The following is a 25,385-nucleotide window of genomic DNA, read 5'->3' as shown; positions in this document are numbered from 1 at the left end:
TCTTGAAGTTAAATTTTCCAGTAGGAAAAGGTAAATCCCAGATTAGCCAAGCTTCTGCAGTACTAAAATTAATCTCCTTGCCCCACACTGAATTTTCTCTTGAGAAATAATTTTAGCCTCTATGGCAGCAGATGCATGCAGCAACTTGGAGACAATCTTACATCATGGCTGAAGACCAGACTGTGTCTTTGGTCTGTGTACTTCTGCATACACCAGGACTGGGGGAAGTTAGCTCAATTTCCTTGGTCAAACTCAGGTTAGTGCTCCCTTTGGAAGGCCCTAATACCACCTTAGCATTAGTCTTTTGCTGTGTTTTTTTTAGGTTTTGTGCCTTATCTATCTACAGATTGTGTAACTGCAGAAATAAATGGGAGGAAGGGGTCACAATCCTTTCAACCTCTCCTGGCCCAGCCCAGCTACTCCAGTGCGTAAACTTTGCTGTGTGTTTATGGGTAATGTGCTGATGCAAGTAGCACCAAATAGTCTCAAGTCTGTATTAGAGAGGTGTCATCTTTGACACTGCTCACCTTAATGGGAAGCTCTAAAAAAAAAGATAGTAAAATTTCCTACAAGAAAATAATGAGAGTGTTTTCACTACTCCTGCCATTGGCAGTCTGCAAATCTGAAGGAGATGCAATGATTTTGAAAATTAGTGTAATGGTGAAAAGCACCCCAGCACTGATAAAATCACTTCCAAGACGTCTGAGTGACCTGCATCCTCACAGTCATTGGTTTTTACTGCCTGACATCGATCCATGTTTCTGATCAGTTGCTCCACCAAGGAGTCATCAGCCATGCATATTGTCAAGAAGATGCTTCAGACATATTCATTAGTGCCAGATATATTCCTTAGTGCATACCCTGAGAATTGTATTTCTGGGGCTGTTAAAGGTGGGCATGCCCTTCTGACATTGTATCATTGTCAAAAGTACTTTGGAATTAGAGCTAGTTGATGAAACTAAGAAACTAATATACTTTAAGATATTTTACGTTTTCAGTGCACTTTATTGTGGCCTTTCCTAATTTTTAACATTAATACAACCTTTAATCTAGATATCTGGGTGTTCTCATTAGAGATGGAGAATCAACCTTTTGCACGAAAGCTATAAAACATTAAGGGAATTTGTTTAGCAACAGCTAATCTGAAAAAAATGGAGGTCACACTGGGGAGAGTGAAGAAGGCAATACCCAAATCAAACCAGGATTTTGGAGTAACACATTGTTTGGAGGCCAGTGAGGAGACACTGGAGTACTGCCTGTAGACAGTTATGCAGTCACTCTTATAGGCAGAGGATGCTTCAAAAACTGCCTGACTGGTCTGTACTTTCCCTCAGTAGGAAGTATCAGAAGTTTTTCTTTGTTTCTAGGGCATGCCAGAGCCCTTTCCAGCTGTGTCAGAGTGATGACAGTGAGGCAGAAGGAGAAAGATGATAGTAGCCTGCAGATACTGGGAACAGAAATGTGTTAGGAAAAGAATTGCAAATGTCTTCAACTTTGTTTTGTTGGATTCATAAAACTAAGAACTTCTGTAGCATGATCTTTACCGCTCTCATTTCATGTTAGGTTCTGGTGTGATTAGCTGCTCACACTTTGCCATTCTCTTTCATGCCTCCTGAGGAGCCATGCTACAGAACTGCAGCTGAGGCCTCTCATCTTTTTAATTCTTCAGTTTCTCTGTACATTTACACAGGGAGCCAGCCAAAGGCAAATGTACAGAGATGTTGACAATTGGTGGCAGAATTTAATACTCTCTGCTATCCTGAATGTTATCAAATCAGCCAGTAACACCTTATCAATAAGATAACTTGCTTCCATTCTCTATATAAACATCAGTGTGGTCACGTCTTTACATGCAATTGCTGGTTTCTAGTAATATACAGGGATAAACAGGAGCACAAATATCTCTCTAGGTTGATTTACTGAGTGTTAGTAAATCACAGAGTTTGTTCAGTATCTAATTCATCTGCTCTGGATTGAAAATGAACTTTTTAATGGACTTCCTAGTTTTGCTAAGATATATGGTGTTTTATTTTGTGACAGTTGAATGCTCTTGATGTGTTGAAAAAGTTTTTTTCTGCCAACCATCTTGGGAAAATGGCTTGCTGCAGGAATTTAAATGGTTCTTGACATATTTTAACCTGCTTTTTTTGTAAAAAAAAAACCAAATAAGAAAAAACCAAAAACCAACAACATCAAAAAACCTAAAACGTAGTAAAATGGATCTAAAATCCACAGGAGGTGTATATACATATTTATGATCCAGCTGTAAGAGAATGGGAGAGATCTTTGCCTCAACGCTTTTCATTTCTCAATTGCTACACAAGAAGCGTTGACTGTGAAAAGGCCAGTGCTAATCCTCAAGGGAGTGCAAATAATGGCACTTCTCCACCTCTGACAGTGCTACCAGGGATGGATTTGCCACGGCTCTGGCCTGAGCTCTCCACTGCATTCCTCAGACAGATCCCTGAATGTCTTCTCTGCTTCTTATCGAGTATTGTGGTCCTTCCTGCTGTTCTGGGGCAGGAAGGGGAGTAAAAAGCACTTTTCTCCTTTACTCAGACTTCCATCTCAAAGCTGCAGATAGTAGGGCAAGTGTCATGCTGCACCTCATTAGGTGCTATCTGCTTTGTAGTGGTAACACACCTGATTAACCTGCTCAGAGATATTCCAGTCACACTCTGCACAGAGCTGTCAGAAATGCGCACCACTCTTTGTGTGTAGAGAGTAAAAGCAACTTGGTGCAGCTTCAAAGTTTATAGCGAGACATATTTTACATCTGCATTAATGAACAGCAGGGTGGCTATTTTACAAGTACTGCTTATTTTCTGCATTACTTACCTCGCCATTGAAGAAGCAGAATATGGTAGCCACAAGTAAGCCCTAAGAGAAGGAAAAGAAAAGAGTTAAAAGGTTTAGGGATCAGAATATATAGACTTAATAATATTTTGGAAATTTGGACCTGATGGATACAATATAAAAACATTAATCCACTTCCTCTGCATAACAGACACTCCCCATCTTTCACAGGTATGCTAATAAATGGATTTTTTTTGTCTTTTCATGATGTTTTACCATTTCCTCCCCTTATATGACTAGATTTTGGCTATGAAGTTATTTATATATAAGAGATGTAGAGAAGGAAAATAAAAGGTAGGTATATATTTTGCTTGCAGAGGTGAACCACACTGCCACTGATTTTGCTGAAGAGGTTTTGTCCTATATGTTGCTACTCATTCATCAGAGTGTAGCTATCCAGTCAAAAGTGTCAGACACAGAGAATCCAGATGTCCCAGGAAGGCATAAATTGAACTCTATGGCAGGATAAGTGAACTGCTATGCTGGGCATCACAATGGATGAAAAGAATACAAGAAGAAGCCAGAAAAAGGAAAAAATCCCACCACAGCACATGAGTTAGAAGGTAGGGAGGAAGAAAAAAAGACACTGCACGTCATAGCTTGGTTGTAGGTGGCTTTAAGTTAATTTCATCATCACCAAAGTTGTTCAGATAGCATTTAACCATTGCTGTAAGATTAAATATTAAATAGAAGGAATATGAGATGGGAAAGTGTGAAATCAATAAGAGAGGAAATTCTTGCACAGAGAACCTGCCATTCAGGATTATGTAGTTACATTGGTCCATGTTATAACGGCACTTGCTCTTATTAAAATAGCATTACATAACATCACTGGGAGCCAAATGCCTTCATTATAAATTACTTAAAGCAGTTATTATGAACGAAATGTATGGCAGTTTGTGAAATTGAGGGGAAAACTGCAACACAGCTTTTGTTCCCAAGGGCTGCTTTGAAGAGGCTTACAGCTGTATCTTTTCTATAAAACCTTTATTTAAATGATTACCAGTTGAATTGTAGATAATGCTTTGCAAAATATCTTGGACTCTCAGATGTATATTTTGCATGATAAGCAATATAGGATAAGCACAGGATAAGCAATAACTTTTTTAACTAAATGCTTATATAGAGATACACAGGCTGTTTTGGACAAGCGTTGACCACTTCAATATTGACAAATATTCTTCTCTAATATATTTTTCTCTGATGCAGAATTTGTAATTTGATATAAATTCAAATATCAACCTGAAACAGCATGTAGGAGGAGGATGAAGGATAGACATAGTGAGAAAAAACATTTCTCTTCATATTTTGGCAAAGAAATGAGTATTCTCAAAAAACTTAAATCCCAGCATGCAGTAAGCAATACAGTAGCTTGTCCATAAGTTTTGGGCCTAGAAGCTCCCAAATTCCAATAAAACCTTACAACTCTAAAACAGGACTTTGCCAGACCAGACACTCTTAAATCAAAATTTTTGCAAGGAAAAGGGGCCAAGTCCTCACAGCCTGTATCAATGCTGTTTGTGCTGTGCACACTGGAGAAATGGGCACAGTTGCGCAAAACCTTTGCTCTTGCACTGCACTGTGCTCCTTTGCAGCAGGGTCTGCTATTGTGCTAAACGTGGTTTCACTAAGAGCAGTCAGCCATAATGGCAAACCAGATGGATGTGGATCTCCTCTGGGAGCTGGGATGCTCAACGGACAGTCTGCATGAGGCATGGAAATTCAGAAGACAGCAGGGGGAGAGAAAGAAGCAAAGGAATTTTTTCAAGTTTGTTTTTCAGTGAGAGTGTTTAGGGGGAATGTGGGAACCTCAGTTCACTTAAGGACAGAATTGAACCTGAGCTATTGAAGTGAAGCCATTTTCCATCTCAGTTCCTGTATGGTTTTGGAATTCTTCTGTTAGATCCTGCAATTGCTCCACTTTATTCTAGAGTGCAGTTCCCTTAACTAATGTTTTCTCCTGTCAACTTCTGACAGAAAAGCTAAAGAGAAAGGTGGAGTGATGCCTCATATTCCTTTCAGTTTTTCTTCTAGTTTAGAGTGGGCTGAAAGCACACCTGGCTTCTTGTTATTTTGAGACCATGCATGTTGTACATATTCTGGCTGAAGAAATTATTTTCTCTAGTCTGTTCCATGTATATCCCATTGCTTTTCTTCCACCTGCCATGGCCCTCCGGGCTCTTCACCTATCTTTCTATTATTTCTATTTCTATTCCTATTTCTATTTGTTTTTCCATTTCTTCTTTTTATACATAAAGTTTTGCCCATAGTTCAGAGGATTATTGTTATCTTCAGCTGTAAAACTACAGACATGTCAGTAGCAGACACCAGCTTTGTCTGTCTAGAGCCAGGAGCGCTTGGGTTGACTGCAATTCTACAGTGGATCTATTAAAACGTGACAGACTACATGTAGATTAATTTTTTAATTTAAACCCCATGAGTTATTTCTCATATCTCTTTGACACCTATCTTCCAAATTCTGACTGCTACTGGTTTTTGCTCAGGATATAATTCTTGCTGAGGACAAGATGTCTAAGTCAATTATACCTCTCTGCCACTGTGTGGAGTTGTTAAACTAACATGGGATCTATTGTCTGCTGCCAGCAAGACAAGGTTGGCTGTGGTGTTGAAAGGAGAAATGAAGAATATATGTATTTTAAGATGAAGGCCTTTAATGACTTCTTTTGAAATTCTTTATTTCTGAAACTATGTGAGAACAAATAAATGTGGCTTTCAGGTGAATCATGCCATAGGGATTGTCCAGAGACAGCAGCTCTCAGATCTTCACATACCTTATTGACACTGTAGTAAGTTTTTTTCCAGTGTTTAAGTGACTATACTGGCCTAAGTAAATTCTTTGCTTGACAGGTATTTAATTTGTATCTCACTCTTCTAGAAGACATGAGTATCTTGAAGAGAAGTTTCAGTAATTTGTTCAGGTTAAAAAGAAACAAATAAAAAAATACCTATGCAAATTTATGTAGGTTTCTCATACCTCTATTTATTTTTTCATTTCAGCTTATGTCTCCATTAAACCAAGAAATCATATGTAGATACACTTATTCCTGCTGTTCCTGACCATGTCCAGGGCCCTAGTTTTTGCCCTAATCCACTATACACTGTGTTGCTGTTAAGATTTTAGTGGGGTTATATATTCATTATTGATGGTAGAAGATAATGTACAGGTGGTCATAATATAAAAATCAGGTTTTTATTCTCTGTGCAGATGTTGTTCCATGTCCATTCACTTCTCACTTCTGGAGCTGAATGGAGAGGGAAAAAAAAAAAAAAAAAAAGAAAAGCATGGCTGAGGTTGTTCATAGAAGTACATCCTGTTCCCACCTCTCATTTTAAAAAGCTCTGAGAAAAACAGCAGTGCATTTCCCACCACCTTCATCCACAGAACACTCATACAGCACCTCTGAAGTAAGTGACTGGATTCTGAATTGTTAATTTACGTTACATGAAAAAAATAAGGAAAGCACAGAACATGTCTGTGCAGTTTCTGCTGCCACTGAGGTGGGGAGATTGTCATGAGAGGTCTGAAGACAGCAGCCCACCTGCTGCAAAATGATAGAGACATCCCATCCGCCAAAGCTCATGCTCATGCTCTCTATGGGGGTTTCGTTACTGTCATTTTTTGCATGAAATTTTCATAGATAAGTGCCACTTTATTATATCCAGCTAACAAAAATGTATTTTCCCTAACCTTAATTGGTTTAAAATACTAAAGTTTTTAAACTACTAAAAATTCAAATAGAAAAAACCCAGAAAAGAAAGAAAAAATGCTTACACTGTCAAAAGCAGTCCTATAACCTTAAGTTCGAACAGAAGGAGAAAATATTTCTGCCTGGTTTGGCATTACAGAGGATATTTATTTCCTTTTAAACTGAGAAACAGATGGAATGAACTCCTTCTAAAATACACTGAAATTTCTCACTATTTTTAACAGGCTACTTTTAAATGGGTTCATTTTGTTCTGGATAAGGCTTCATAGAAAGCTGAATTTAAAACTTGGAGGCAGTGTGGATATATATGCAATCCAAACTTAGGCCTAAAAGATTCAAAATATCCTTGTAGCAGACCAGACACCTCGGAGCTGCACCCTCCTGCCTGGCAGGGTGGGTGCTGCAGTCCTGAGGCTGCTGCTCAGAAGATGCTGAGTGGCACACAAGGGATATCATTTGTGGAGAAAAAGACAGTGATTATTCTCTGTTCAGCAGAAAAAATCTTTTTCATTTGCCAATAAAAACCAAGGCCCTTATGCTGAATAGCATTTTAATTTCTCACTAGGGCCAGACTTACACAATTAGAGCCTCAGTCACCAAGGTATTGAGAAGTGGAGCTTTAGCTGCTTGTGTGTTGCTGTTGATTCAGAGGCTCTTCCTCCACCCCTCCCTCACAGACCTCCACAGCTCTCTCTTCTTTGGCCCAGTGACAGTGCCATTTTATGTAACCTGACAGCCTCTAAAACCTGGCTTGAACGTGCTAGAGATAGAATAGGACCATTGGTGTAGGGAACTTGAAAGCTGAGGCTTGTTCATCCCTGGGCTGGTTTGGGAGCTCTGGGAGGACTGTGTCTAAATGTGGGAGTAGCTGATGCATCATGCAGTTAATTTTCTACTCTTCCTTTTTTCTTGTGAGGCATTTGCTATGGAGCAATGTCAGAAATCAGAAGCTGGGGTAGTGATCCTCAGTAGCAGGAACTGACAGAAGCACAGCTCCCCAATCTCTTTACAGCTTGGGATTCTCAAAAGATTTTCAGTGGTTCCAAAGATGAAGGAAGCATCAGCTTCAGCCCCAGCACCAGCAGAGATGCAGGAGGCCCTGCCAGGTCGTCAGGCACAAGGCACATCTCTCTTACTCTGTCTCGGAATGAGACCTGAAGGCAGGATACAGAATACATGCAGGACCGAGGGCAGTTGCTGCTCCACTCCTTCACAGGAGGCATTCCCTTTGCCCTGGTGTACTATTTTGTCTTCCCTGGGCAGCATGATGGGGTTTCCAGGCTTTTGACAGATGTGTTTTCATGCCAGAGGTGTGCAAGGCCCTGGCATATCCAGTACCCTAATGCTTTACAGCCTGAGGAAGTTTGCATCTTTCATGCGCTTTCAGCATCAGCTACCAAGTTTTGAAAATCAGGTCCTTTAAGGTAGATCTGCTACTCACTGGCTCTTGTGGAGTGCAAGTGTTTTCTTTGTGGTGCCTAATTTAGAAGCTCTGTGAAATAAGATAGCTGTGTGTGTTCATCAATGCATCTACAGCATCCCAACCCATGCTCGTCATTCCAATTGAGGTGTGCTGGTTTTGTGTAGGATAGAGTTAATTTTCTTCGTAGTAGCTAGTGTGGGGCTCTGCTGTGGATGTGGGCTGGATACAGTGTTGATAATGCAGGAAAGTTTTAGCTGTGGCTGAGCAGGGCCTCCAAAAGTCAAGGCCCTTTTTGCTTTTTATCTCACACCACCTTGAGTGGGCTGGGAGTGCACAAGGAGCTGGGAGCAGACACAGCTGAACCCTGCTGATCCAAGGAATATTCCAGATCATATGGCATCATGATCAGCATATAAAGTGGGAGAAAAAGAAAAAGGGGGATGTTTGGAATGCTGGGTTCTTTTTGTTCCAGGTAATTTTTATGTGTGATGGAGGTCTATTTCCCTGAGGATGGCTCAACAACTCCCTGGCAGTGAGGTGAGAATCAATTTTGTATTTTGCTTTGCTTGCATATGTGGCTTTTGCTTTATCTACTGAACCATCTTTATTTCAACCCGTGAGTTTTCCCTGTTTTCACTTCTACCCTTCTAATTCTCTCCTCCATGGCAGTGCAGGGACCGAGTGAGGGGCTCTGTGGGGCTGAGTCGCTGTCTGGGGTTAAACCACAACAAAACGGGTGAAATATCTTTCTCTTGCCTGGTGTACTTTTCATTTCAGCATTCTGGAGACTAAAGAGCTCATATTGGTGATGGCAAGAAGAGATATGAACCTCTACATTTAGAGGATTAAAGGGTAGTTGGCTAGCTGGTCTGGAAAAGTATGTGCATTCCCATTTTCAACATGAAAGCCAGCCTTCCATCTTTTTATCATTTGTGTGTCTGTTCTTCAGATCTGTTAAGAAGAATCTGGTCTATTGTGTGAAAGACACATGCAGTAGACATTCAGTGTTTGTGAATTGTTCATAGAGCCATATTTGAAAAACCACTTCTGCTTAAAATGGTGAGCATTGATGATACCACCACAAAATGAGTGGGATAGACCAAAACCAGACCTCTGCTGCTATTAAGAAGTGACTTCGGCAGAGGAAACCTACCTTGTTGATAAATAAAATAAAATTAAAATAAAATAAAATAAAATAAAATAAAATAAAATACTAGTGTATTGTTTTTCAACCAGGAAAACCATTCTCTGAAAGAAATAGCATTACATGGGGGTTTTGTGAACAAATTATTTCTTATCTTCAGTCCTCTGAGTTTTACAATAGACTGCAGTGCTTGTTTGCACCATTTCTATGTACAGGAATTACATAGCTAACACATCAATCCATCATGTTCACCTTAGGAAGTCATATACTGTGAAAATCTGTCTCTCTTTTCGTTCTTGAAAATTTTCTCATTTAATCGGTGCAGAAATGAAGAATGCATAACATTTTGCACCAAAATAAGATTGGTGATATTTCCCAGGATGCCCGTTTGTATTTGACTGACATGCCATGAGGTGCAAAACCCCACAAACCCTTGCTGGTGTCTGCACAGGCTGGCTGTGCTGTGGGTCATGGGAGGGCAATAGCTAGCAGGGAAACACAGCCATTACACAAACTAATAGAGTATCTGCTAGTTACAGAACCAGCCCTAGAAGAAAATGAGCACCAGAGGAGTGATTATACAGCTGGCGATCGATCTTAAATGTGCATACAAGAAATGTTAGGGAAAGGATTAAGAATGTTTATTTCAGGTTACAATTAAAAGTCCAGTCTAAACGGAAAAGGGAAGATTGCAGTCAGCTGCAGCCAGCAGGACAACAGCACAGTCCTTCCAAAAGGGTAAATGCTAGCAGGAAGCACATTGAAATTGTACAGCAGTGGTGGCAAGAGTTCTTCTGTGTGAGCAGAAGGAACCCATCAGGGATGAAACTTTCCTGCCTTGGATCCCTCCCTCACCCAACCCCCTTCATCAGTGCAACCTCCATTTTAACCTCAGTTTGGTGACTTTCCATTGCATAAGGATCACAACTAGAATTTTTAATTAAGACAATTATAATTGGTTTTGCAATTCTCCAACAACTGCACAGGATTTAAAACATATTTTAAGAGTAAAGTGATTATTGTAACACTGTCTTATCCCAACTTGTTAGAATTGTAATCAATTAATTTGTCACCAAAAAACTAACTTGGAGATATTCCTTTATAGCTCTTGTAAATGAAAAAGTAACAATCCAGGCAACAATAGAAGAAACAAGGCTGTCATTCCTTTTAAGCAGAACTGTAATATAAGTTGTCAAACACTTCAAAAGCAGACCTATAACTTCAGTTATTCTATCCATGCAGCAGCAGGAGCACAGTTTTGAAGGGATAGGGACGATAAGCAGTATATATAATCTGACAGGATGCATAGATTTTGGTAGTCTCATTTATCATATCATTCAAGGAAAAAGCACTATTGATTTTTAAGCTGTTTTCTTATTAAAACATTAAAATAATTTCTTCGTTTACATTCCACGTGAATGGAAGCAAGAAGTAGATCACCATATTCACTCATGTTGACCACTACTCACAAAATGCATTGAAAAACAGAATTTCCTATTCAATATAGGACTGGTTATATTCCTGCCAGTCAACAGATAACCCAGCATTTAAATTCATTTTGGTTTGGCTTGTTTTGTTTTCAAAAGAAAATAAACTAGACTTACTAAACTAAACAATGTTGAATTCTCAAAGTATTTTTGAAATCAAAATGTCAGTCTGATAATTTAAACTGCCTAATAATACGATTCTAACTCCCAAATGAAGCTTAGTTGTATCTGGTTTTTCTTTTGTGTATTGGCATTCCCTCTGAACAACATTTTGCAAACACTGCTTATTTTAATACTACGGTCACAGCACTAGTTTCAGCCAATTTGAGCGCTTCAGCAGAAGTTGTGCTGCAACATAAAAGCCCTCTGTGAACTTAGTTTTCTCTCCATAGTTTTGAAATAGTGTAAACTGCTAATTTTGGTGACTTATTACATTGTTTCCCTTATCTTGTCTCTGTTCTTTACACAGTGGGGCTGCTTGTGTAAATGCAGATAATCCAATACTGATGAAATGGTTGGAAAAGAACTGAAAACCCAGTTATTTTCAGCTTCAGGGCAAACCCCCTGGCAACAGTATCTTTGAGTAAATTAGTTTAACTCCAAAAAATTCAACTACACTGAAGGTGCTACATACCTGGTAATGCATTAGTATATGCATGATGTAATCATATATTTCGCCAGCAAGTCGGTTTTCTGGTCTCCAGGGAATAATAACAAACTGAATTCCTAGTAAGGGCACCAGGATTAAAGTGGCTCTGACAGCTTTCATATACATGTTGGATTCAGCACGGTGGGTATCTCTCAGCTTTGTCACCAAAACTCGGACAATGTTAAGCAAAAAGAAAAAATTGACCTGCAAAAACAAAGTTATTGTAGGTGAAAACATTCAATTTAAACAGACATTCAAAATAAAAATAGAAAGCATTTAAATGGCAATAAAGTGTAGCTTTCTAGCTTTATTGTATCTCATAATGGGCAGCTCCTTGCCAGTCAGGTCTTGGAAAGTATCTTGAATTTTTTCAGGAAAGGTCTGTTAAGCAGCTCTGTATACTTCGGAGCCTGAATGCATGCTTCAGGCAGGCAGCAGTCAGTTCTAGGATACACTGGATGTTTCGACACTGATGTAAGCAAATTCAGGGTTTCCAGGGAACACTAAATATTATTTTTCGGAAGTTTAAATGGGATGGAAAAATTGTCCCCTAGAAATAACCATGTCTCTGTCCTGAGTCTGACAGTTGCCAAGCTATCTTGCCAGGTGAGACAAACTCCAGCATGTCCCTGGGCACATGGAACCTATGGGAGCACACAATTTCCATAAGGAATATGCTCCATGGCCTAATGCTTCAGGCTTGACTGTGAGCAGGGGTGTAAGGCTGCTCTTGAGGAAAACCTTGGCCACCCCTTGCCTCCACCAGACTGCAAGGGACCCTGTGGTACCCTACCCACAGGGAACAGGTAACAGTTGCTGTCTCAGGCAGAAATGCCAGACACCAGAAAATTTTGCCCCTGACTCTTATGATCAATGATACCAAGTAGTTCAGCATCTCCTCTCCTCAGTTATTTCTGGAAACCTGATTTCAGCACAGAGTGACCTGCCCTTGACTCTGGCTTCACAGAGAGCTCCTTGTGGGGTGTGCTGAGAGCCTGCAGGAGGAGGGAGGGCAGACTCAGGCTGATAATGAGCTCAGTGGTTACCCTGTGGACATCCCTGGCATCACAGGGTCTTGGTCTCCAGGGTACCCAGATCACTCTTTTGTACTCTGCTACAGTAAAATCAGGCACTGACACTTTGGAACTTTAATAAACTTTCTTTTTCCTGATGATTTTTTGAAATTAGTATGTAAGTTGTATAATTTCCATAAATATTTCAGGAGCTCAAATCACATCTATATACCAGAAATTTCAGGTTGGTTTGTGGTGTTTTTTTTTTTTTTTTTTTTTTTTTTTTTTTTTTTTTTTTTTTTTTTTTTTTTTCCCCAAGAACAGTGAATCAGCAAGCTCTGATAGAACATTTCATCTCTTCTAAACTACACTGGAAGACCTTTCAACTGTTCTACATTTGTGCTTTACTAGAAAAGAGGAATAATAAATTACTTCTGAGGTCCCATTCAACATTAAATCTAAACCTTATTCTCCACTCCATCCTATTCTGACTTCACTCACCCTGCTTAACCTTCACTCCTAGATTTTCTGAAAGAAACTGTGAAAAGTCAAAGAAAGACTTTACAGTTAAAAATCCTCAACTCTTCTGAATTATTCTGCCACTATGGGATTTTTTTTGTCGCAAATCAAGTAGAACATACTGTAGACATTGACATCTTCATAAGAAAAATAAGACTGGAAATGACATAAGCACAATACAGAAATTATAACGTCTTATTTTGAAAACAGTGGAAGATTTCTCTTTTTTCATAATAGTTGTTTCTTTTTTCTTTGTGGCCAAAATACACAGACTGGGATCACAATGACAAAAATAAAGGTTAAATGACCTCTCTCAGATGGCAATTGGTATTACAATAGGAGATAAAGTCAAGATTGAACCAATAAACTCACAATAAATGTGATTCTTTGGGACAAGAAGGCTTCCTGTAAGGCAGGGAAGGATGGGCTATTTCACACAGCTGATGTTAAAGACTGCTTCTCCAGAAAGAGTAGAAGGTTTTTTTGGGTTTTTTTTCAGCTCTTACATGAAAAGTTGTTTATTTAGAGGTGTTCCCAATACTCACTGCACTATTGTTTGAAGCAATTATTGCAGATACGTCCACGAAGGTGTTTGCAAGGCACCTTGTAGGAGGCAGATAAAAAGATGAAAGTGCATCTTGGGTGGCACAATGAGATGAGCTTGGGGCTTGGGTTGAATGAAACCCTTTCTGCACCTGTCAGGAAGGTCAGGGTTACCATGCCCAACTGCACGACTGGCATACCAGATGTTGTATGTATGCACATTGCCAAGCTGCACTTTGGATCTTGTCCTCCTACTCCGACAGCCCAGTCCAGTTCTTCCCCTGGAACTCTTTCAGCTCCCTACATTTGGACTATACCAGCTCAGTGACCAGCAAAACCCATGCTGAGCAACCAGCTCACCCCAGCTAAGGCACAATTAAATAATTGATGTCACATAAATGCAGTGTATTTGTCCCACAGGAAAAGAAGTGTTTTGAGCCTTTTCTTTGTTGCACTGAGTAGAGAAAACCTCTAGTTACTTAAATATTTTAACCAAAATATTTATAGTACAGAGGCTTCTATTTTGTTTAGGTTAACAGCATTTCTAAAATTATTATTATACTGATATATTGTTGGTAGCAAACAATATTCTTACCAATAAAGCTGCCATTACAGGTCCATGAACAATATAAAGCAAGTGTGTGTCAACACTCATCCAACAGCTGGAGGAGAAATACAGCATTGACATTTGTTATTAACTTGAATAAAATTTGCTGCAGTTAAATAATGCAAAGTTTCTTCAAAAACAGACATGCTACTCACTTGTCATTGAAGTATCTGGCCCTTGCAACTGCATGAATGGATGCTGGCACTAAAGGGAAACCTGAAATGATTAAAGTTATAGATCAGTCTTGGTATTTTTTAGATTGAATTTCACGTGTGTCCCACACTAGTAAGTCTCTTGTTCACAAAACATGTGGATGTGAAATCACATCTTTCAGGAAAGAACTTATTCCATCACACCCAGATCCTGGCAACACCTCAATGATGAGATGCAAAAGGGATTTACATTCAAGGCAGGCCAAAAGGAGATGCAAAACCTGAAGACTATGCTCTCCTGGGGTGTCTCAAAGCTGCTGCCAGGGTCCCCTGCACTGCCACGGCTTTTGCAGGGAAGGGTGTGAGCAGGCAGTGTGGGAAGGATGTAGGGATCATTCTGTTCTCAGAGGAGTCTCCCTTAGGAAACCAGGGACACTTGTTAAAATCATGTAAATAACTGTTGAGCAAGAGAGAGGCACAATGACTTGCATGCCAGATTATGGAGCAATAAGACACAGAGTGCAGAGTTTCTCTTTTGGAGCCAATGACATGAGAAAGTGTTTGGAGCCAGGAGGCTTTTGGGGGATGGGAATTTGTGATATCTTCTGTAGGTTCTCAGCGTCTCTGCAGCCAAGCCCACTCCATGCAGCTTTATCTCAACAGGGAGAAGAGCTGCGAATACCATAAATCCAAATATCCTGACTTATTTGTGACACCTCAGAGGAAGCTTTGACGGGGAGCTGATGGGAGCAGATTTGCACTAGGCTTGGCAACATGCCACGCTTAACAAAGCGGAAAGCTCAGGTTCATATTTCCAGCCTGATGCTGAGAGTAACAGTGTGGTCCACTCCTTTTCCTTTCTCTTCAGCTTGCTTAAATGTCATATCCCTCTCTGATGGGCTAGAAAGCTGGAACTGGGGAGCCTGCAGCACAGTGCTGACCCCAGTTTGTACATACAGACACATAGAGACAGCTGGACATGATCTGCTGCCTTGTCTGTCCTGTGCAGAGAGCTTGGTGCACACCTTTGGTGCTGCTGCTGCCTGTTCTACGTGAAACACAGACCTTTCTTCCGAGCTTTGGATATTCTTTAATTATATATGAAAATGTGTGAAAATATCCTATCAATACCGTGATTAATCAAAGGGAGATTAAAAGAACACAGCCCCTGTTTGTTTCACGTTAGTGGTTTCATAAAAGTATTTAGAAGATATGGAGGATCCTTAGCCATATTGTATGGAGTGAGAATAAGGTCCAAAGATACCTGTCCAAATATAGGACACTCTTATGTTTACAGGTATCTTTAAGCAATAGTTAATTACTCTATTGCCAAAAAAAGAGAGAGTTCTTATTGCAATTTACCTTGGGAGGACAACGTAGCTGTGGGAGAACAAACTGGATTGCCTTCTCCTTTATGTTTTTAGAAAGTGATGCCTTGGCCTCTGGCTGCAGGATTCCCTTTTTAGGTGATGATGCACAGCAAAACAATAAAAATCTCAGAATAAAAAGAAAGGAGCTTATGACCTCAGGGTGAACTCATGGGATTGACAGCTTGAGAAAATAGTTTTGATTGGGAAATGGAGCAAGTCTGGGCCAGTTTTGTTGACAGTTTGAAATGCAGTTTTTAAGGGGCTTTTCTATAACAGCAAAACTTCTTCAGCTGAAAACTGTGACCTGGAGTATTGCAAGTAAAACATGCCACGTGATGTAAAAAGAGCTTTTTTCTTCTGCGAAATGCATTAGCCTAGGATATTTAGCTCAACAAACTCAAAAGCAAATCTAAAGAATGCAGTGGAAAGTCTACATTAGCTGGCCACAGGCTAAGAAGCTCATGACTCTCTTAAGCTCAGATTTCCAGCTGCAGGCTGGATGGGCTCTTCTAGGGCTAAATGTTGCTCTTGTAAAGTGCCAAAAAGCAGAGAGTTATGGAGAAGTGGAGCATCAAAGACTGTGGGGTCGTGGTTACAGGTATCACTACAGAGTCCCACTGACACGTGGTAAGCAGTGAATAATGTAGAGAAGGTCCCCAGCCATCCCAGGGACAGATAGGACATATCCCTTTAGATCATGCCAGGTCCTTTACAGCACAAACTGGCAATTAGGTCAGTACTCCCAGTACAATTTGGAAGGCATTCAGTTTCAGCACTGTACAAATAAAAGATTCCCTTTTCACTTTTATGTGGGGGAAGCTGTCTGAAGCAGCCAGAGTGAACTGTACTGTTGCACAGAGTCAATACCGTTTTCCTGTCCTGCCTAATGGTGATTTCCTGACCCAGTGAAACAATAACAAATAAGAAGTGACATCCCCAGCAGCAGGTTCCAGAGAAGGGGTCAACTGATGGCATCAGCCTTGAAATACATCTGCCCATGTCAGATTCCATTCAATCACCTCAAACCCTTTTGTAGATGCTTTTATATTTGCTCAGATTTTTATTTTTCTTAAAAAGTTATTTAAAAAATGTCATTAGTGGTTTTTCCAAATAAAGTAGGCCAGATCTCCTTGCATAGGGATTAACAATAGCAATGAATAATGAGTAACTTCTTCTTAGACATTTGCCTTGATCTCTTGAATTGTAATTCAGAGCACAGCCTGCTCTGGTTCCTCTGTATTGCCCTTTGGAGGAACGTATTTCTGTCCATTGATTAACATAGATGGACATTTAAAGTTAGGCTGTGTTACTACTCCTTCCAGAATCAGTGGAATTACAATGATTCATGGAAACTTAAGAGGTCACCAGTTTGTCGTAATCAGACAATTTTGCTATGAATAATAATTCTACTTTAGTTAGGAGGTACTAATCATTACTTTTTTTAATTTTTTTTAATGTGGAAGTATTAATCTAGTTTCATAATAAAAAGCTGCAGACACATTGTCAAGACTTATCAAGACTTATGTTCATTTTTAATAACTTTTTCCTTCTCAAGATATCAGTGCCCTATTACCACAGCCACTACCCTCTTTATTTTTTGCGCAGCTCTGCAGATACTGATGTGTATCTTATCAGGTAACTTCACTGAATTCCTCACCATGCTGCTGGTATCATTCTCAGCTCTACTACAGCTGGCTTTCATTGCAGGCTGGATGTCACAGGTGCATTACATTGCACTGCCTAAATTGAATGTCACCAGGGGGAAAAAAAAAAAATGTCCATGATCATATTCCTCTTGCATAATTGGATATGGAATGACAGTATTTTGGGAAGCCTTGTTCTGCAAGACATGAAAAAGCTTTGTCTGGAAGCAAATGTTTAAAATGACTTGTCACAATGTGTTGCTGTTTCACAGCCCTGTGAGACTTTTTATATTCAAATATTCTGAGCTATGAGATTTTTGTGATAGCACAGCTGCTTGCTCCAAGAGGACTCAGCTATTTGGATTGGCAAAGTCCAGAAACTCTAACTTGATTTAGGGTTCTTCAGGGGAAGGTAGTCTTCATTTGAGAGCTGATAATGTTTCACATACTTTTAATTCCAAAAGCATTACAAGTGCCTCTCATCTTAGAAAAGATGCCATTCTCATAAGAAAAAAGTGTGCATGCTGATGTTCTCATTAAGAAAAGCCCAACAAACAAACAAAACCCACCAAAGACAAATTATTCCCTGTCTGGAGACTGCTATCTGGCACTACAAACTATATGAACTAGAAAATCATGTGAATTTTCTTGGTATCTCATGTAGGTATTCTGAGAGCACTAAGATTTGTATCATAACAGGAAAGTAAATGACCAGACTTTAAAATGAAAATCCATATAGGGGATAACTTTGCTGTTATTGCTTATTTGGGATCAAATATTGGATGTCTAACTTGTGTTTGAAGAGAATGCTTTAAATTTCTTCAGAACATATAGAACTAGGTAATTTTTCTCGGATCTAATTACCTAGTTATCTAATTATCCATTATTTTCATCTAAAAATTCCTAATTTTACTGGTTTAAGCAATAGAGCTATTTTTCAATTTTTCTGCTGTAAATGCAATAATCTTGAAAAAGTCCAACTTCACCAAAGAGGATGGCAAATATAGATACAAAAATAATTTGTATCTGCTTCAGACAGAGATTGCAGGACCATCCCTGTGTGCAGTGGGACAATGGACAAAGGTCCATCGTTTGCTGCTTTGCTGCACCAGTGGTTTCAAGACAGGGGAACTGCCTTACCAGAAATTGGAATGAGGCCACAGGTTCACGGTTGCCAAATTGGAAAAAAAGCTCTTGATATTGATTTTCTGTCAACACTGATGTGGACTGGATTTAAAATAGTGATTTAAATGTAAAAGATACTTCATTGTAATTTACTGATTGTATTTATACAATCTTTTATTGGACCAGATAGTCCAAAGAAAAAATATCTGCTGCTTCCCCTTAAAAAGGCAACGGGGACCCTAAGCAAAACCAGAAGAGATTGCATATTTGGAGATGAAGAACCAGACCTAATCATGGTTCTTTGGGGAACATGCATGTGACCACATGCTGTTTGACAAAACCAGTCCTGACAGCAAACCCACTATCTATTTAGTAGGTAAAATCATTTTTTTTTTCCTTTAAAACAACATATGCTAAAATATAGCTGATACTGGATTCACTTCCAGAGAAATTCTGGTTCCTCTTTTTGTATGCTGTGTTTGTTCACTTTGTGAGGCTCAGATACTGATCTTTCCTCTTGATTCCAGGAAAATTATACTTTATAAGTACTGTCGCACATTCACGTTTTTGCATATATGTGAAAAACTAAACAACTTTTTTTTCTGGAAAAGAGATATACTTGAATAAAAATATATTTTCTCCAATAGCTTTTCTTAACAGAGCTCAGACATTTCCTTCTGCAAATCCCAAGATGCAGCAAATAAAAAATACTTTTTTGCATTGTTTTTTGTAAGTTTCTAAACCCATGTAATTATATGCACTCAAATTTAGGGTCCAAGAACTCAGTCTGAAGCTATGATCTAATGATATGAACTAGATCATAAGTGGTACATAAGTGCTAGAAGAATTCAAAAATCTTGACATAGTGACCATCTTTCTACAAATGGTACCATACATACCCCAGCCCAAGAGGTAATACCAGTGCAAACGCTGTTCTTCGGCAAACACTGCCACCACGATCAGCGTGTGAAGATAAATGCCTTCGCAAAGCATCCAGAAGTAGTTGCAGCCCAGCATGTACTGATGAAAGAATTGCAGCACTTTGCAGCTTACCTGTTAGATAAATGAGAGAAAGTCACACACTTGACCAGCATTTTGCATTTGAGTAGGCAAAGACAAATGTTACTGCAAGGCTATAATAAAGCAAAGAGGAACAAAAATTCACCAGCTCTTTCTGGTTTTTTGGATTTTTTTTTCAGCACCTATCAGTGAGAGGGATTTTAAACTTTTATAAATGAGATTAACTAAATGAATTAAATTAAATGAATAAAATGAATTAAATTAAAGCCCTCACAAAGCAGGATTATGATAAAAGCAGTCCAAAAAGTATGACAAAATAAAATTTTTCCTTCAAAACTCAGTAATGCCGAACTGAAACAAACAACTTGTTCTAGGGGTCAAAGGATGGTTGTGAAAAAGACAGTAACATTGAGCTCCAATTTGGGTGGCTTCCTTTTGATCAAACTTTTCTAAGTTTTTATTCGGGTCTCTCTTATAAGGCAGAGTTATTTATGCTTTAAACAGCCCCCAGCTATGAACGAATTCTTTTGGAAAGTGCAATTTTTAGTGGCAGCAGGGATTCTCTTTTGTAGAGTACCAGGGATACTTTGTCATTTTGTGAGGTAATGGCTTTGCTCTATTTTGATGAAAAAAACATTGACACCTGGAGATAAATGGAGCTGGTGAAGTGGTTCCCATGCATAATTCAGATGAGGTTGCTGACATAGAACTTTACAAGGGATTGTAGCTACAAATTTCTGGGAAGCAGTGGGCAGATGGTGGAGGATGTCTACTACTGGAGTGCCAGCTGGTGAGGGACAATGCTGCTCCTCTTCCTCATGTCCATTTGCTTTCTTAGGGAGGGCAATGAGGTCCTCCACTTGGGTGTCACTGTCACCGTAACACAGGAGGGCCAGCAGGAGTGGGCAGGCATTGCTGTGCTGACAGAGACCCACTGCTTCTGGGGAGCTCCACATGCTACCTGGAACTCTAAGGACATAGCCGTGATAACAAAGTAACAGTCACCATCTGTGGCCGCAGGAGAACACTTCTTTCCCTTAACTTCTGCAGATGTTTTCCAAGCTGACTACCTGGGCTGTACAAGATGTCATTAGGATTCACTTGTTTCTTTCAACAGACATTATTGCAGTTCAGCAGGTAGGGCACAGAATATTTTGCATTTGTCTGGACTGCCCCTCTGGATCTGAAAATCTTGGTCATCCAGTCCACCACCTTCTGTTGCTGAAAGAACATTCCCAATTGCCCAAACGTGTATTTAATTCTGTTTTAATATTGGCAATGCAGGTTGGTGTTCATGAAAATATAGGTTTATTGGTAGGTTAGAATATAGGATTCTGACAAGATAGAACTGATTTTTATTTTCTAGTAATTCATGTTTTCTTCTCACCATGCAGGACAGAACGGACTGTTGAACAATTCTTAAAAGTATGTCCAAAAAGGGTTGCATACTGAATCCAACCCGACCCAACCAACCACCGCTACAACCACCAAAACAAATCATAAGGGAAGATGTATTTGTTCATTTTTCTGTGGGCAAAAGTGTTCATTAAAGCTCGTATATCATTCCTGGGTTGTTTTTCACAGGTCTGGGTCAATAAGTTTATTGCCTTGTTTCCTAGCCCACACTCAACACAGACTCCCTGCTGGTGGCTAACCTTTCTCCCTTCTCTCCTTATGGATCACTCATCCCTGCAAGGCATGCCTTAATTGGCACACAGATTCAGGTGGCACCATCCCCGGCATGAGCCAGCCACCCAACCCTCTAAAATGTAAACAAACCTCCTGAGCCACCAGAGCACTCTTCTGAGTCTGAGGTTTGGACTAGGCCAGCATTGTGTCCCCTTGTAGAGGTCTCCAAGGAGGAGCTGCCGGTCAGAGGGGTCACCTGAGGGCTCAAGGCATCATTTTCCTCATGGCTTTAGTGGGAACGAGTCGGGGTGCCTGCATGTTGCACACAGGCTGGTCCTGCTCTTGCCGGGGCCAAGTTGTCCCAGCATCCCATCCAGTCACCTGGGCTCTAGAAACAACTTTGCCTTCAGCTTGGCAGGTGGAGAGGAGCACAGATGACGAGTTCTGCAGTAAAATCAATGGTACTTCTCAAATCTGTCATTTGGACTTAATTCTTTCCCTGTTTCATACTGCCCAGCCTGAAAGGAAGGTGACTATGGAGGATCCTTGCTTTGCCAGCTCCCCTTTGCCAGCTGTATGTGCTGCTCACCAGCCCTCTGAGCAGAGACTGACTGAATGTACCTTCCACTAGAACCAAGTCAGTCTTTGCTGACACTCGTATCTGTAGCTCAAACAAATGCACACATAGAAAAACATTCTCTGACAGCTGCAGAGCTAAACTCCATTTGCTTAATTTCCCAACATTTCTTTATTTCATGTAGTGTCCATTTGAACCATGACTTGTGGCTTCAAAAATGAAATTTTTACTTACCGTTTAGAACAACGGACATGCAGACAACACATGACTCTTAAGGAATGTAATCACTTCTGATGTAATAAGTTAGAGGAGTAAGAAAACCCTTGGCAAAGCATTAAGGATTGTTATGATTCGTACTTTCATACGTAACATTAGTTTGAGAATTTATCTGAAAAAGTTATTATAAGGAGTTTAAGCACAACAATGCATTGAGATAAGATGTTAAATTATTTGAAGGGAAAAAAAATCAGTGTGCTTTGGATGAGGTAACAAATGCAGTGCGTTTCAGCTGTGGCTATGTGATGCAATGGAAATATTTTTCTACGATACAGAAACTTTTTATTTGGTCAGAGCAAGTAAAAGAAAATTTTGGGTAACAGAGAACCTTTTACTGATAAGAGTTGGATTGGTAAAAATAAAAAAAATGACAAATGAAAACAACACCTTGGTGTATATTAATTTTAATTGAGAAAACTGCAAAAATAATAACTTTTATACAGTGTTTATTCTTACAGAAACAAGTAAAATAAAACTGCAAGATGATACAGAAACAAATCTTCCACCTGTTCAATGCTTGATAACTGATTGCTTTCTTTACTATAATTTATGAATCTTTACTATAATCTATAAAGACTGATATCTATAATTTATAAAGATGGATATTTTTACTATAAGGGTGGTGAGGCACTGGAACAGGTTGCCCAGAGAGGTTGTAGACTCCTTATACCTGGAAGTGTTCAAGACCACATTGGGTGGGGCTCTGAGTAACCTGGTCTAAGGGAAGACGTCTCTGCCCATGGCAGGGTTGCTGGAATTAGATGATCTTTAAGGTCCTTCCAACCAAACAGCTCCATGATTCTAGGATTTTATGACTGTTGACTTTGAGATAAAAAACATGTGTAGGGAGTTTACTTTCTGCTGAAAACACAAAAGTTTTAAGTTCTTTGAGGCAGCAGCTCTGTCCCTGTCGTGTCTTGTACAATATGCAACACAGTTAAATCCAGGAAAGATTATTGCAGCGCCTTGACACTCTGAAGGGGAGTTAAAAGTCATGAGTTTTTCAGTCTGCAGGTGTGCAGGTGACTGAAGCTAGTGGGTTTTAATTCATGAGCAGCACAGGCTGAGAGAAAATAGCAGGTCCTTTCCATTGCAGCCCCATAACCGTTGCTCAGGTTGGTGTGCCTATCTCCTGAACAAAAGAACAAACAAATGCTCTACTTTTTGATAGCCTGGAAACAGACAGCACTGTTCTGCACTGTCCTGCACTGTTCTGTTGATGGCTACGGCAAGGAGAAGTGTAAAAAAATTATCAGGAAAACTTACCAGCCCTCAAAGTCAGGTAACCACTTAAAAAAAGCAGCTCCTTTTGTGCTTCTGAAAGGATGTCCAAGACTGAACCACTTTTGGCAGAATGAAATATGGCTAGAAACTCAATCTGTGAGTAAGGAGGCTGCCGCTGACCATGTGTTTGCATTGCATTGATGGGCTCAGAAACCGAGAAAAGTTCTTTACAGATCTGCAGAACAGCAGCCAAGAAAGAAAATGTCCATTATCGGTAATTCTCCTTCCTCATAAAAGCAACCTTCAGTGACTTCAGATTGTGGCCTAATTACTCAGGGGCAAAAGTGGTCAATAGGTATAGAGTCAGTCATATTCTTCTCACTTGCAAATCTTGCAGGGAGTTATGGAACTCTTGTAATCACCACAGCTGCAGTATGCAACAAAAACACTTCAAAAGGATTCTGGAACATTTCCCAGAGGAGAAATAAAACAATTTACTCTCCCTTTACAAGAAAGAGATAGAAAAGGTGTCTCTGAAGTTTTTCAGGGCACAAATGGCAATTTATAAACACTGTTAATGTTCCAGTTCTGCTAAAGGAATCCCAAAGTTCCATCTGCCTATGCAGGACCCGGCAATTGCACAATAATGTAATTGGCATAGTGCTCTCCTCAGCTAATCCAGCAGCCTCTCATCACATCTGCTTGTCATTTCTCTGTTAAGGCTCTCCTTGGTTATTGGTTAACAGCTTATGGACAGAAAACTGCACTGTTAATTACCACCACTACTCATCAGGGCAAGTCAAGACAAAACTCTTGAACTACATAAACTACAGAATCCACTTTCAATTATAGTAACAAAATTTAATATGAAATAAACCTGCTAATTGTTTGAGGAGGTTGTCCTAGTAATTCAGTCAGAGCAAAAGGCTTGACTGTGTTTTGGCACAGTAAAGTTGTACAGATTTCCATGTGTGCCCATTCCTGGGGTGCTTTCCTGGGTAAGGGAACTCAGGTTGGCAGGTTGGGAGGTGTTTTACATCAGTCCTTGTCAACTCCAGAGAGCCTGCCCTATGGAAAACAAGTGTGGGAAAGCCCCTCATCATGCATAATGATATATCCCTTCTCCAATGCTCACTATCCATTGAAATGCTCCCCACTGACATTTCAAATAAATTGCTGAGGACACGTCAGCCCAGGTTACGGATTTTAAACCTAACCAGCTATATGAGCCATCACTCCAGCTGTACGCTTTGTTTAAAGAGAAATAAACATATTTGACCTTACTATTCTAGTTCCTCTTCACCTCTGGGAAACCTCTCCAGTGCGTGGCAGCAAAGGATCCTCCTCAAAGAGATTACAGCTTGCCATGAAGGCCAGATATGATTTATTCAAATTCAGTTTGAAGGCAATACAATATATTCTCAAACATTCTTATCTTACCATTTTAAAGGAGTAGCTTCAAGTTTGATTACTGCTCTGCCTTAAAAAATGGTGGATTTTTTATGACTCTTAGAACACTATTCTATGAAAATATTCTTAAATTCCAAGTATCCATATGTTTCACAAATAAGCAATAAAAATATTTTCCAAAGCATGACTGTGTTAAGTATTGTAGCTGTAAATCACTGGCTATCAGAATATCACACCATTATACAATGTATCTGCAATGAGTCATCCATTAAACCCTGTTCCAGTCAGAAACCTGGCATACGGGGGCTTGGAAGAAGATTAATGTTTTGATATACTTTTAAACCGTTTACAGAATGGAATGTACACAGTTGCTCAGAGGGCTCCTCGGTTTTATGTTACAAGAGCAAAATATGAAATTAAACAACAGGGGGTATTCTTAACAGCAGCACATGTGTCCATGTCGATGCTATAGCAAAGCAGCCAGCCCAGACTTACACATTCTGGACAGGAATTAGTAAGGCTACATCTGCACATACCTGGGTCCTGGCTGCTGTAGCAAAAGTTCTCCCTGGACCACAGCTTTGATCTCTGCAGGGCCAGAGGTTCTCACAGCACATCTGGCACCATCTCAGCATGCAGTGACCACTGGCTCCTCACCTGCACGATGCACCGTGGCAAGCATGACACAAGGTGTGAGGCGAAGCAAAACAGCCACAGCATTCCCAAGGGGTTTTATCAGCTTGGTTTCTGAGTGTGTTGCCAGAGAGAGGCAGCTTTTCAGGAGCCATTGCAGATATGAGCCTGACTGATGGAGGAGAGCAGAGAGGCCAGCGAAGAAGGAAAGAAAACAAGGGCAGGTCTGTGTAAAAAAAATAGCACAAGATAGTGCAACTTGCTGTTCATTTGGACAGGATCTGCTGCCACCTTCTCCCAATGGAGGGAGGCAGTCCCTGATAAAAAGGGCTTAGAGCTCCAGCTATTCCAGACACA

General features: G+C 39.9%; 1 protein-coding gene across 1 annotated transcript in view; it reads right to left on the bottom strand.

Moving 5' to 3' along the window:
* Positions 1-25,115, bottom strand: part of CALCR (calcitonin receptor) — a 30,976-nt gene extending 5,861 nt beyond the window's left edge. Inside the window, exons 1-6 of the mRNA XM_040069540.2 lie at positions 25,053-25,115; positions 19,159-19,312; positions 14,125-14,185; positions 13,958-14,024; positions 11,273-11,491; positions 2,839-2,880 (exon numbers count right to left, since the gene is read on the bottom strand). Of these exons, the coding sequence (XP_039925474.1) occupies positions 2,839-2,880; positions 11,273-11,491; positions 13,958-14,024; positions 14,125-14,185; positions 19,159-19,312; positions 25,053-25,115 (606 nt within the window). The remainder of the gene's footprint in view (positions 1-2,838; positions 2,881-11,272; positions 11,492-13,957; positions 14,025-14,124; positions 14,186-19,158; positions 19,313-25,052) is intronic.
* Positions 25,116-25,385: the final 270 nt, after the last annotated feature.

This window comes from Hirundo rustica, chromosome 1 (genome assembly GCF_015227805.2).
Source record: "Hirundo rustica isolate bHirRus1 chromosome 1, bHirRus1.pri.v3, whole genome shotgun sequence".
Taxonomy (NCBI): Eukaryota; Metazoa; Chordata; class Aves; order Passeriformes; family Hirundinidae; genus Hirundo; species Hirundo rustica.
The sequence above is the reverse complement of the archived record's forward strand: the minus strand, read 5'-3'. Positions and strand labels throughout refer to the sequence as shown.